This window comes from Vidua chalybeata, chromosome 21 (assembly GCF_026979565.1).
Source record: "Vidua chalybeata isolate OUT-0048 chromosome 21, bVidCha1 merged haplotype, whole genome shotgun sequence".
Classification (NCBI taxonomy): domain Eukaryota; kingdom Metazoa; phylum Chordata; class Aves; order Passeriformes; family Viduidae; genus Vidua; species Vidua chalybeata.
This window is the reverse complement of record NC_071550.1, coordinates 1,115,620-1,130,107: the sequence shown is the minus strand read 5'-3', so window position 1 is coordinate 1,130,107 and position 14,488 is coordinate 1,115,620. Positions and strand designations below refer to the sequence as shown.

General features: G+C 43.8%; 1 protein-coding gene across 2 annotated transcripts in view; it reads left to right on the top strand.

Annotated features, from left to right (window-relative positions):
* NEK6 (NIMA related kinase 6) overlaps positions 1-14,488 on the top strand; it is a 123,197-nt gene that overhangs the window by 82,414 nt on the left and 26,295 nt on the right. For both annotated transcript variants that reach the window (XM_053961947.1, XM_053961946.1), the window contains exon 2: positions 12,118-12,239. In XM_053961947.1, the coding sequence (XP_053817922.1) occupies positions 12,147-12,239 (93 nt within the window). In that variant the 5' untranslated portion in view covers positions 12,118-12,146. The remainder of the gene's footprint in view (positions 1-12,117; positions 12,240-14,488) is intronic.

The window sequence follows — 14,488 nt, the reverse complement described above, 5'->3', positions numbered from 1 at the left end:
CCACACATGAGAAGTCTCTTGGATGTTTTTTAACATTTAAAAATATTTCAGCAAAAAGCTGTATTTTGTATTCTGCTAAAACAGTATATGTAGCTTCTAGTGTTAAGTCTTGTGACATGGCTTGTAACACGGCATGATACAATAAATTGCAAATAATTTTACAGTGTCAGTACAATTAAATTTAATTTCTAAATTATTTACTTCAGCTTGGTGCTACTCTAAGTGTCTGCTATCAGAGATTCCAGGCTGTGAACAGCTGTCTGTCGCAGATGGGAGAGGAAAAAAACCTTTAGCTTCTTCCTTCTAAAAAGGTTTCCGTATAAACCCTGTAGTAACGTAATACAGCCTTTTAGTCAAATTCGAGTTTCCTGTTACACGTTTAAGTGAACCGTCAGCAGACTCGTATCTATTTGAAACCAGGTGGTGTAAATGAATGCAACCCTGGGAATTTTGTACTCCAAAGCATTCTTGAAACCTCACAGATGCTTGTTAAGCAGTCAGATGTATTATTTATTGCATCTTTAAAAAAAAAAAAAAAAGGCCTTGCAGGTAGTTCATGACTTCTATAGTCTGCTGTGTTTTGGTAAGATCAGGTGGTATTGCCTGTCCTGTGCTTGCAGTGTTTTGCCCAAGATCAGGTAGTTTAGAAACTATCAGCAAATCCACATTTTTAGTCAAGTCCAGGTGTAAGTCTGAAAAAATGTAGGTTTAAGATTGAGTGTTTTCTGCTGAGATCTTGAGATGGCAGAAATTGAGGTTTTGCACAGAACTGCATGAAGTTTGGGATTATAAATTGGATGTGCTAGTTCATTGTTCTATGAGCTAGTTCACCGTGGCTATTATAAACTTATTAAAATAGTTTTGACATGTCAGATCAGAAGTACAGAAGGTGGTAAGATCATTCTTTTTAAATGACAAAGTTGTTGCTGCTGTTGGTGTCCAGCTGTCTCCTTTATGGTGATTTCCTTGCTGTCTTTCTTGTTTTAACCTCTCTGGACTATTTATAGGCATTTTACAGTTCTTAGGCACTTCTTAAAGTTTTTGTGCTTATTTGTTTTGAGACTTTGGTCTCCAGTTCTGGACTCCAACCTTTGAATTGTGCTTCACATGATGAATCAAAGTGTGCTCCATTCCATCCCCTGCCCTTGGACAGACCTTGGGCACCAGTCTGGACAGATCAATGCATTTGATTTAGGAAGGCAATTTATTTTGTTATTTTATCAAAGTATTGACTGGTTTGGGTTGTAGTCTGAAGCATCTCTCTCTGTGAAGCTGTTGAGCTTTTCCTGTCAGGAGCAGTGGTCCCTGCTCACCTCAGCTCCCCGAAGCTTGATGTGGCTGCACCTCTGGGTGGGTTCATCTCAATCCAAGGTGTAACAGGCTTTTTTCTGAATTCAGTGGATGGATGGATGAATGGATTGTTCATATAACATCAGTTGGAAATGGTGTTGAAATGTTGATTTCCCAAGTGTGGAGATGTTGCTGCTGCTGTTCCAGAAACCCCTTTTGGAAGTGAGCCCTCTTAGCGGGCAGGGACCGCTCCTGATGCGGTGCTGCTGGTGGTAGGAGGACACGTGGGGATGTGTGAACTCAAACCTCTCCCAAACCAGCCAAGCTGGAGGAGCCAAGGGTGAAAAACCTGAGTGTGGCAGAGCTGGAGAAAAGGGCAGAGATTCCCCTCTGAGCAGGGTGATAACATTTTGCACTGCACAGCGCCTTCCAAAATGAGTGGCTGTCAGTGTCCCCACCAGCCAGGGCAGCACTGCCAGCAGACCTGAGGGACCTTCCAGGGGAGGTTTCAGTGTCTTGTTTCTGTGCATCCTCCCACCTTTCAGCCCAAACACCCTTCGGTGTTTGATGTGGTGGGACGCTCTGGGACTGTCCCTTTGGGGGAGGCTGTTGCCATCCTGCTCCTCCACACAGTGTCTCCAAATGAATCACGATCTCCTCACCACGTGGGTGGTATTGCAGGGACCAGAAACCACACTGATAAGGGCTGTGACCCTGTCCCAGCTCAGCCTGCTGACAGAGCAGGTGTTGCTCCACACCCTGGGGAGGATTTGCAAGTCTTTCATTTTGTGGAGCTCAGTGGCAGATCCTGTTCTTCAGTTACTTTTGTCATTGGGTCTTTGGGAGGCCCGCTTGCTGTGAGGTGGGAAGAATCCACCAACCTGTTAAAAACTCATGGTGTGCATGGAGTGGAGTTTTAAGTCCCTGCTGACAGGAAAATAGTGCTGGGTGGTTGGGACTGCTGCCTCTGAGAGCTGGAGTGCCTGGGGTGGCACAGCCCGAGCTCTTTCACCCCTGCTCAGTGGTGCTCACTTCCTACACCGCCACTGTCTCCTGCCTCAAGTGGTCCAGGATAATGAAAGTTTCAATTTTTCCTCTTTCCTTAGAGCCAGCTCTCCCCTTTGACTTGGGAGAGTACTTTTTTCTTGGTGATTTTTAAACTGTGGAGTTGGAGAGGAAAATCGCTGCAGATGGTGCAATAATTGGGGAATGCTTATGACAGCTTCAAAGTACATTCAATACGATCCTTTTGGGAATTTCAGTTGAAGTGTCTTGTCCTGTCCTTAACCTTGTGGACACTTGTTGCTGCCATCCTGAAAAGGTGTGAGTTTTCTCCTTGTTGGAACATTTTGTTTCCTGCATAGGAACACTGAACACGAAGCCTCTCTTGGAGGGTTTGTGGTGGGCTCTGGCTCCTGGGACAAATCTCTGTCATTGCAGTGAGGAGACAGGGAGAAAAGCTGTAGGTATTTTAAGGTTTCTTTCCCCCAAGAGAAGGGTTTCAGGGTACATAGATCCAAACATGAACACAAAAATTCCTTCCTCTTTCATGGAGATTCTAAATCATTCTTTGAGCTACTGGTGTTTCATTAGCTCTTCTATCAGAGTTGTAAAAAGATGAAAGTGTCAGAAACATTAAATTGTAACAAAAGCCCCCAAGAAACAATTAAAAGGTTTTAAAAATACATGAGTGTATTTTAAGGAACCAAGTAAGTCACTACTGAGTGTCTGTGTGCCACCCTTTAATCAACTGGGAAGCCTAAGGAGTGACTCTCAGCTGTCACTGTATTAAGAAGCAGTGCTGCCTTTTGTGGAGTCTGTATATACTGAACCCAGGGCCATGGAGTAAATATTCTTGCTGTGTGTTCATAATCATTCTACTTAGAGTAAGCGCTTCTTGGGTGGGTATTACAAACCTGTTAATCTTTACGGTATTTATAGGGTAATTTTTAACTCTCTTGAGCTCTTTACTTCCTTGTGGGTCAATTACTCAATTTATAACATTGTGTCAGATGTAAGAACTTTACCGTCCAAGAGTAAACAGTGTTGGGATGGTTCTCTACCTGTGTTTGCACTTAGTTCTTTGTATATTAAGGTATGCAATAACTTATTCTGTGACTGACTTATTGGGATTTCTTTTAGCTCCCCTGGTCTGCACTTTGAAGTGACTGTAATGTCTTATTTTAGCTTTTCTACTTCATCATTAATGCAGGAAGAGGGACTGTTCTGCTTTTGCGCTTGCTTTGCCACGTGGCTTCCAACTTCCCTGGTCAGGCATAGCTGCATCTGGATTTTGCTGGACTTGAAAATTTTCTTTTGATGAGTTGTAGTGTGTTATTCACAGGTATTAATAAGGTGTCAGCATTGGGGAGGTTGGGATAGAAATGCAGGGTGGGCAGGACTTCTGTTTCCGTGAGTAAGCTCATGGTTTTTAATAATCTGATACTACTGAGTTTATGCTCCAACACTGAAGCTTATTAGAGCAATAGAAAATTGTTACAGAGGGCAGAATACAGTGGGAAATGTGATTTGTCTCTTATGCAGAGCTTGCACATTTAGTTATCATTTTCTTGAAAGGTTAATTCCCAGCTTCTCTTCAGAACATTCTGTGCAGGCCTTTCTGTAGGGAAAAAAAAAAATTGGACCCAATTTAAATAGACAAGTCTTGTGAATCCTGAAGGAATTTGGGCATTTAGCCCAGGAAAGGGAGAGTTCTCTGCAAGAACTTCATTAACCCTGTCTGTCATCAAAATAAGTAATAAAAGTAGCTCTGCAGACATTATAAAGAACAGATCTTAGTTTTACCCTGTGGCCTTGATCTGCAAGGTACTGGTGAATGAGTCTTGTTCTTTAAGGACAGCTGTGCCCGTGTGGGAGGGGAGGTGGCGATGTGCTGCATGCAGGGGTACAGAGTGGGCATACGAACTAAAGAGCTGCATTAGCTTTTGGAAAACTTGTGCCATTGGTTCCAGGTACTCAGGAATGTGCAGGGAAGCTGACTTTTATCTGGTAGCAATATTGATAATGTAGTCTCACTTTTTTGCCCTAGTTATTTTGGGGTGGAAAAAACACAAATGCTATTTCTAGCATAACTATTTTTGTAAGTAGAGAAACATTAAATATTTTTACGTGGAGAAGAGTTTCTGCTTCCGTTTGGCTGTTGCTTGCAACTTCCAGATGCTGTGAAAGCACTTCCTGTGATGCCAGCATCTGGCTCCCTGCACATTTTGGGTAGAGTTTTATGAGGTGGCTTTGAAGTTGCTTTTGGATTTGAATCACATGAATCTTTGGATTGGCTGGGCTGCACAATTCTCAGCATCATATCCTTTTCCTTCTGATTATGGGAAATGTAAATACTTCAAGCTGTTGTTCTGATGTTTTGAAGTTGGGGGAACATATATGTCTATTTTCCTCCATTCCTTTTCCCTGGATTAGAGGTACAGTTTGAGTCTTTAATAGCCAACAGCACGGCTGTAGAGAGAAGCTGCATGAGCAGAGGTGGTTACAGCAGGTTTTGTGGATTTTGAGCCCATCTGACAGGGGCTTGCTCTCGTACTTTGATCTACCTTTCTCAAACATTTCAGAAATTACAGCAGTATTTCAGAAGTATTTGGTGAGGTTTACTTAATACTTCTTGAGTGCTTGGAAGTGTTCTAATTAAAAGATATTTGTAAGTGCTAAGTGGTGGTGTTTCCAATCGCATATGTACATAAAGATTTAGAGAAAACTTCGTTAAACTTTCTGAGGACGGGTTGGGCTGAATGGATCCCACGTTCAGGGTTTGGCCCTGTAGCAGCAGAGCCGATTCAAATTTTTTTTTTTAACTTTGGATCTTAGTTCTGGTTTTGTCTTACTGCCTTAAGATGGTCTGTTCACTTGTGCTCCTGTGTGGGTCATTAAAGGTGTCTTACAGGAACCAGCTGTGGAAGCAGTTTGGATTCTTTGTTATGTCTGGTAGAAACTTATTTTAGGGGTTGGTTTAGATTGAGAGGTTTTACCATAGCCTCAGAACAATCCATCTGCCCAAGTGCTTGAGTCTTGGCTGTTCGTGTTGACAGGGGTTCTTCAGATGTTGCTGGAGAGTGGAGCTGTATTTCAGCTGTCGTTGTCACCTGGCTGGGGGTGCAGTGAGATGGTTCCCTCCTGTGCCAGGAGCCAGCCTGGAACGGAGGTGGCAGGGCTGGTACAGAGTGTGTGTTCCGTGGCTCCACGAGATGGGACTCGTTTCACTTAGCATTTAATGATGTGAAAATGTCTGGCAGTTTCTGTGAACATTTACGTTGTGAATATATTTCCAGCCTATATTTAATCTTCCCTTCATCAGAAATGAATGAATTCCAAGAAAGATAACAGAAGTGTTCTTAAATAATTTGGCTTCGTGTTTGAAAGCTTTATTGCATTATAAATTAAAACGCGAGCATGTTGTCGCATGCTTGGTAAGCAATACAATAAAATTCCAGGTAGATTTGGTATGTGTTTATTTTTGACATGTGTTTTGTTACCAGCGGTGGTGGCTTGAGAGATCTGTCTCTAATGGTTCAAAGGTGATCAAAATGAATACAGTGAATTTTCTGGAGGGCTCAGAATTGCAACTGCAAGAATATAAATTAATGTTGGCTTGTTACTTTATCTGAAACACACCTAGGTGAAAACTGGTAGGGGAAGAATGCAACCTGCTGTTGCTGTACCGTGTATCTCCTCTCTTCAGAGGAAGTATTGTCCCTTTAAATGCTGCTGACTGCTATCCATCTTCAGTTTTGGATGTGAATACATATTTGATGTTTACATCCTACACAAACATCACACAGAAATATTTACATGTGGTATTGTACTAGGAAATTGAGTGCAGTGAAAGAAGAGGCAGGAATAGTTCAGCTAAGCTGGTGAGAAGGAACATTTGCCTTAAAATATGAATCACCAAGTGCTCTTGGCACTGATCCTGGAGCTGTTTAATAGGGGCCTTGTGAAACCATCCCTTGGAATGGATGGATTTGCAGAGCATCTGAAATGTGTCCAGAAGACTTAAACAATTATGTTTTTTGGTTTAGGACCAAGTTCTAGAGAGCTGGTACTACAACACAGGAAAAAAACAACCAAATGAAACCCAACCCTTAACTCAGTTAAAACTTTAAAAAATAAAATTAGATGTCAGCTACCTGCCTACCTGGTGAGAGATGAGCACTTGAAATGTTTTCTCAGAAGTGTTGTATTAGCTCAAGTGGCATCCTCAGACACAGTGATCTAGCCAAGAACACTCTGCTCTGCTATTTTCAAGCCATTGTGCTAGGTTTTTCCCCAAACTAGAAGACAGAGTGTTTGAAGTTATCATGGTGCTTGCTTAGAATGGGAATATGGACCTGAGCTTGGGTGTAGGTAGTGATTAGAAACAGAGTGGGATGTTTCATACAGTTAATTATTGGCAGGAAGCATTTGTTTTATTGACATCCACAGAGAGATGACTTTGTGTAGCTTTAAATAGTTGACTTAATGTCATTTTGCTTCTAGGTATGGAACAGTGAATTATGGTGTCTGTCACAGCATTTGTTTAATGAGTATCAGTTGTTGACAGGATATGAAAAAGCTCCAGGGCTTTTCAGCCATTTCACTAAAACATTCTCAGTTAGTGGATTTGGGGTCTTTGAGGAGCCCTTCCCTTACTGGCTGTTGAAAATCTGGTTTGCACAAAGCCTTAACAGAAACCCATCTGCACCTGCTCTCAGGGTAAATCCCACCCTCTGAAATGTGAGGTGTGACTAAACCACCATTCTTCTTTTCAGTGGTCAATTTGTTACAAGGACCCTCATCCTTCCCAGGGGGTTATAGATTGCAGGTAACTCACACTGTAATATTTGTGTGTGTGACTCTATAGATGCGGTTTCATCCTGAAGATAGGCCTGAAATTCAGAAACTGTTTCTGGGTGATTTACTGGACTCTGTTTAACAGTTTTTGCTTGAATTCCCTCGGTGCAGCCAGAGCTGTTGGTGAGAGAGGCTCCACTCCCTCTCTCAGGGCAGGGGTGGCCATGCCATGGCCACCACCCTCCACAGGCAGCTCTTGCTGGGCAGTTTTTTATTGAATCACATTCTCTAACTGTGCTCTTGCAGTGCTCCCTCCTCAAGCATTTCAGTGCCGTTCCTCACGTTGTTTCGTTTAACATTCATATTCGTATTTTTTTCAGTGTTGGCAGGTGTGTATTTCACATTAACATGAGGGTTTTTTTGGATGTTAGACTGCTATTTGCTTATGGTAATTTCCAGTCATCATAAGGTGACTGTTGAGAGAGATGAGCAGAGAGGAAAAAAATTGTCAGGCATTTACAGTAAATACTCTCTGCTTTTGGAAACGCTGTCAGAAGTTTAATTGTTAGGTTCAAGTAAGTTTGTCATGTGCCAGACAGAATCAGTCTGCTGTAATGAATGGGTTACGCACTTCACCAGCAAAAAGAGAGAGTGAGAAACCAAGGGATGCTCAGGATTTCCTGTCACCTTGCACTGCAGAAGGAACAGGCTAGGCTTTTTAACCTAGCCTGTAATTAGGTTTTGCATGGAAGCATATATTACTGTGCTCGCTTTGCCAAAGCTCTTCAGTATGATGGATGAGATTTAAAGGTTGATCTGACTAAATTGCAATGAGAATACTAACGACAAAGATATTTCTGTGGTGAACTATTCCTACCAGGCATCATAGCTGTGACAGAAATGGTGTAAAGTAATGGACAATAAAAGTCACTGGAAAATAATACTCTCCTAGGATTGGGCTGCCTTCCCCAGAGCACATACCCTGAACCACAGCGATAAGGTAATCATAAGCCTAGATCATCATTTAAATATATAGTAATCTCATAGAGTATCCTGGCAGATTTATTTTATGAGCAAGGAAGAGGAAGAATATTATTGGGCAGTAGAGAGGAAGAAAGTGGTGCTGATGTGGTTGTGTTTATTCTGTAAAACAGTTTGCATTGCTCCAGCCTTTGGGGAGCCTGCAGTGAGCAGCACAGTGGCTCTGGGAGGATTGGCAGCCTGGCTCCCAGGGCAGCGCATCCCTGCGGGCATCGCAGCCGGCTGGGGGCTGCTGGGTGTGCCCTGCTGCATTCCAGTCTCCACATACCCCGTGTGTGCTAAAAGATGGACATTTGTGCAGTAGGTTAAGTCCTGTACTTGACTGGTTTTAATCAATTTGTGGATTTCTGGAACCATATACGACTTGCTGTTTTGTTTCTGTTTGTTTTACACAAGGTACCCAAACAGACCTGCCTGGCTCCCCCCACAAGTCCCTGTGTAGAAGGGTAAGAGAGGCATAGAGTAACTGAGGGGGAAAGCAGATTTGCATATGTGACACATCTGTGCTTTAACACTCAGTTATGTGTGTGTGGTGGGCAGCAGCAGGGCTGAGCACGGGGCACACAGAGCAGCTGGTGTGTCTTGCAGGAAGGCGCAAAGTGCTGGTACAGAAAGCGGTTGTAACACTGAACACAAGCTGCTGCTTTGCTGCCTGCTCGAGAGGTGCACGGTCCTGTCATGTTGATTATACATCTGGGAGCAAATAATTTGGCCTGCAGTTGAGTTGGAGGCATCCCGAGACACATGGTGATACCCGATCAGACTGGTCACAGCTGCTTCAGCGAGGAGCACCCGCGGCACCAGGGCGGCTGGGACTGAATGCCAGGATGCTGATGAGGTTCTGCTCCTTAATGAGTGTCTTGTAACTAATGATCCTGGCCTTTGCTACCAAGTGCCCTGGGCTGTTCTGCCCTGAGAATCCCACCTGTCAGGTACCTGCAAGGTATCAGGGGTTTGATGGGATTTTGTGTTTTGCTTTCTACTGATTAGGTGTAAGGACACTCGGGTACCCAGAGAGGGATTGCAGCTGGGGATGTGACAGGGGAACTGACTGCACAAGAGGGTTTTTGTTTTCCCTGTATTTGGAAAAGCTCCAGGTTACCTGTGAGTGCCGCTGCATGGAGTAATAACTGTACAGCAGTAAGGTGACAGTAGTTTGGGAGAAGGAGCTGTTCATCCCGTGTGGGTTGTGGCCATTTTTCACGTGATGGTAATGATGATCCTGTTCTTTTATTCACTTTTTGATGCTTCATGCAACTTAAAGATGTTTTGATGTACAATCTTAGTCAAGACTCAGTGTGAAAATGTGTGATAATGCAGAACTTTGTGGGAAATTTGGAAGCGGGAAGAAAAGGAACAGGGTGGAGCTAAGACAATGTCAAGTAAAGATGGGCCGGTGTTGAGTGTACCTTGTACCTTTTCTGACGTAGTGCAGTGCCTGTGTGTTGTTGGCTGCTATTTGAGGATCCTCTGTGAAGCCCCTTCCCGGGGATTCCCCTTCTCTCTCCCTGCCCAGTGCCAAAGCCCGGAATAGCAGAGCTGACAGCCTGGGGCAGGACACGCTGTCCCGAGGTGTCAGCGGGCTGGTGCTGTCATGTGAGCTCTGCTGGATCTCTTTTCAAAGCTGCTATTTTGTTCTTACTCCTTCCTCTGCTTCCAGCCCTAGCACTTCAAACAAGCAGTGCCCGAGCGCAGATCCTGCCCTGGCCCGTCCCTGCTCGTGGCAGGTGGGCTCTCCTGGGCTGTCACCTGCCTGCCCCTGTGCTCCCTCACAGCAGGGGATTATTGCTCCTTGAGCCTCCTTAGGGCAGCTGGACAGTGAGGGTTCCGATGGGAATGCCCAGACTGGGCTATGATCAGATCCTTCAGGTTCCTGTGTCCAGAAGTAAATCCCTTCCCTGTTCTTGAGCGTTAGTCCTTCGGAAGGCAGGACACAGTGGATGCCCAGTTTGGTCAGTGTTAGGCTGCAGACACTTCAGTGGCACTGCCTGGACGTGTCTCCGTGCTGGGGCTGGGAATGTGGCATGTCCAGGTTCCTGTGTGGGAACCAGGGTTTGCTCTGTGCCTGTGGGCTTGGCAGAGAGAGAACACGTGGCTCTCCCTTCAAGTAAACTGCCTGTCTCCAAATCTTGAATAATAAAATAATTAAGATAGTTCCAGCAGTATAACATAAGGTAGGAATTTCATAGGGCACTTTAATGTCAATATTGAGACATAGTTTTATCTAGGTATTTTCACCTGGTTACTAATAAACCTACAGATGCTTTAGACAAAAGATCTTAAAATCAAACTTCTTCATAATAGCAGTGATTCTCCTTCCCCCACTGGAGTTTCATGGTACTGGCTTTGAAAAACTGATTTTATTGAGAGCAACCCATGTGTTCACCTATGTAATGTGCAGGAACTGCAGCTCTTTTGTCAGAGTGAAGGTTCATTTGCTTGAGACATGAGAAGAGCCTCTCTCTGCTTTCCCTGTGTTATGGTAGCTGGTGTTGGGAAAGATCTGCTGGAGCTAAGGGTTTATTTCACAGACAACTGTTAAAAGAATTGAGCACTACTTGCTGCAGAAATTCTTCTGCATCATATTTTCTCCCCCACTCCCACAAATATTTAAAATACCTTTGTATTTTAAATTAAGACTTAGTCATTGCCCAAGTGCCAGGCACGCACTATTAATACACTAATGAGGTCAGGTTGTGTTCTTTCACTGAGTGAATACTTGCCAAAACTCTTGAAATAAGTTTCTGCAAATGTTTGTGTTGGCCACTAAATCTTCCCTTGTCTCCATTAGGCTTCAGCCAGTGCCAAGGACAGGAATGATGCAACTGGGAATGACAGGGTGTGGGTAAGGGATAACCAAAACCTGTGTACAGCCCTTTGTGGGGAAGAGAGAGGGCTGTATTTATTGTGGGTGTTCTCTAAGTGCTGTGACTGTATTTTGGGGCCTGACTTTGCTCGGGGCCAGAGCCTGGCCCCAGAGCTGGTGTGGAACAGGGAGTGCTGTGATCCAGTCCTGGTTCCCTGAGCAGCTGATAGAATTACCAGAGTTTGTCCCCGAGTCAGGCTTCAACACAAATGGTTCAAGTATGGGTTTTATTTCCTAGAAGGGCTGGAAAATCTGGGTATGTTCAGTTCTCCTTTCTCTGCAGGCAGAGGAGGTTCCCAGAGCTGCCCTGTCACTGTTGCCCACGGTGTTCCTGAAATGCGTGCACAGCCCTGTGCCAGAGAATTAGTTAATCTGGGATCACAGTGTTGTTCCAGTACTGGAATGTCTCAGCTGCCTGTTGGGTAGCTCTTTACAACTTCTGCATGTTCTGGTACCATTTTGGAATGGGAGCAGATTCTCATTTCTGATTGCTGTGTTGGGCTGCCCTGAAACTGCTGCAAAGGAATTAATTCATGGAATTTTCCCTTGTTTGTCTGTTGTTCCTACAACACTTCAGTCTTGTTTAATTCAATATGGTTTCTAGCTCCTGCTTCCTGTATTTTGCAAATCTGCATAAAAACTTGTAATTTGGGGGTGGGGAAGAAAGACTGTGGGTACATTTTTGTTGTCTTTGACCAAAGAAAGTGGCAGCAGTCTGGAGGGACTTTGTCATTTTTGTTGTACAAAAGGAGATGGGCAGACCTTTTGGGATGTCTCCTAAGTAACTGGGGACCATGAATCTTTGGGGAAGTGACAGTAGATGCTGTTAGAGGTGACAAAAGCAGTGTCTTTGGTAAATAACAAACCAGTGACCGGATAAAGCCGTTTTCTGCTCTTTTGTTTATTGTGAAGCAATACCAGCAGTAGTGGTGGTTCTGCTGGAGGTGGGTGCCTCTGACCTGTGGCTGGGCCCTTCCAGCAGTGGCTCTGCTCTCAGCCCGGGGCTGTGCCCGGCCTGTGCGAGTCAGGCTCAGCTCCTGCTGCTGCTGCAGCCCCCTGTGGGCACAGCTCTGAGCCAGCCGGGCAGACACCAACCTCTGTCCTTTCTTTTGCCCCAGCAGAGCCGAGAGGCAGAGTTTGGTATGATACCATGGAAGGGCAGCACAACCATCCTCATCATCTAGGGGACCAGAACAACCCTCTGTGCAAGCTGCCGGGGCAGGAATTCCAGCATGATCCTCAGGTGAGTGCGGGTGTCCGACCCCTCTCCCTCTGTCTTTTCTTACCTTCGTTCTGTAAAGGTCTCCTGATTTCTTAGCATTTAGCTGCCTTTGCCCCCCTCCTTTTGTTTTTAGTGCAGTTATAGCAGTTTTAGGGAATATCCAGTTTGGGATTCTGCCAGGCAGCCAGAGTTTCCTGAACCCACTTTTTGATTATAATAAGAAAAAAAGGAAATAGTTTGAATTTTGCTTAAAGCAAATGTTTTTAAATCATCTTATGGAAACATACTGAGTTGGCTTTCTCTTGTCTTTGAAGAAAAGGCCAAAGTAAAATAGATTATTGTGTAAGTGAATAAATGTATTTTATCTCTTTTTATAGTAAGTGCTGAAGAAGTAATTACCAGATAAAAGAAAAAACTCATTCTCCATGGAACTGTAGGCTCCCTGTGAGTCCCTGGAACTCATCCTGCAATGTATTTTGTCCATACTATAATGAAGTTTCACTGTAGCAGCTCCTCTCTCTTCCTGCCTTTCTGCAGAAGGGAGTTAAATCCAGGATTAACCCACAGTCTGCGTAATCACAAAACTTGGATTTTGTCAATTCTGCCTGCTTGACTTTTCAGCCTGTTTTCTGTTGATCAGAGCAATTCAGTTTTGCCCCTATGTTATTTTAAGGAATAAACCAAAAGCATCATGGAAAGCTGTCAGAAAGAAGAGCATTGTAGCTGTGCTGTGGTGTGAGCGTGGGGAGGGCTGGGGCTGATCCTCTCTTGTTCCCACGTCAGTCCAGAGCTGAGCCAGGGTCCCCGAGCCAGGAGCTGTCCTCAGCAAGGCTCTGGCAGTGCCCAGCACGGCCTCTGCTAAGGGGGAGTTTTCTGCACACAGTGAAGGCACTGCTGGGAAAGTACCATGGTGTGGAGCAAAGCCCCCTCTCCTAATGTAGCAATTTGTCATATTAAGTCATTTAATAATAATTGAATCCCCTTGATTAATCTCCTAGAATTAGCCAGTTGCATTTTGAGCAATTAGGGTTAATTACTGCCTCATTTGGCAGGATAGTGCCCCTGTAATTATTTCATGAACAAGATTAGGAAGTGTTCCTGTGCAGCAGATACATTCATGGCATCTTGGAGCACATGTTAGAATTTGTAATGACATAGTTAAGTGTAATTAGTAGCTAATAATCTGTGTTCTGCTGTGATGCTGATGCTGAGTGGGCTCATTTTGCTCCATGGTCATTGTTCAGTGAAACCTCCCCTCAACTCTGGTAATACCCAAGTTCTGCTAATGGAGGGCTCTAGTAAACTGTTCTGAGAATGATCTAATTTGGAGTTAGAATTGCAGGAACACTGCCTTTGGTTTTGCTGTCAAAATAACATAAAAAGACCTGAATAACAAAAATATACAGTCTACTAAGGAACTAGAAGAAATGCATGCAAAAATGGCAGTGTTTAGAAGCCTTACATTGGTGGCAAGATAGGGTTGCTGATGACATTTCTGTTTTTCCATTTTTCAGGAATATATTTATATAAAATTTTTCAAATCTCTGGTACTTTTTACCTGGAGAATCTGAAATTACATCCTTTCCTTCTTCTGAAAATCTGAGTAATGCAGACATGCTGTGTAATGGTTTGTGGGAGGGAAGTTTAGGAAGGTAAAATTGACCAAGCTGGTCTTATGAGAAATGTCATTAATGGCAGAGATAAAAACTTAAGCAGAAAAAAAACAGAACATGAGTTCTTAGAGTCTTGGATGAGGAGGGAGCTTGGTACAGAACCACCTTCTCTTCCTTCCAGCCCTTTCATTACAAACTACTGTGCCAGCCCCCAAAAGACCAGAGCAACCACGTGCTCCTCTCCCAGAAGCTTCTCCTAAAATTATGCTGCTTCCTAAAGCTTCTTTTGCTGTCAGTTCTGACAGAGGCGTTGTTTCTGCTTTATAACTCATCAGTACAGAATATGAGTAACTGTGTCAGGCTTTTCTGCCTTTAACTGCTGTGGTTTAGTTAATAAGATGAAGCCTTTGAGTAATGCTGGATACTTAGAAGTTATCTGTAATATGAAAAAAAATTTTAAGTGTCCAGTAAAATGACAGTTTTGGCTTTTGGCTCTCGTACCTGCCCAGAAATACTCCAAGGAAGTTCATCAGCAAGAGGGAGAACGTTTTCTAGTAATGTTCCAGAATGAAGGTGTTAATTATTTAAGTCTCCAGATTACTTAGTGTATAAACACTAAGTAGCAGTAAGCAATAAAAATTATTTAGGAGTAAATCA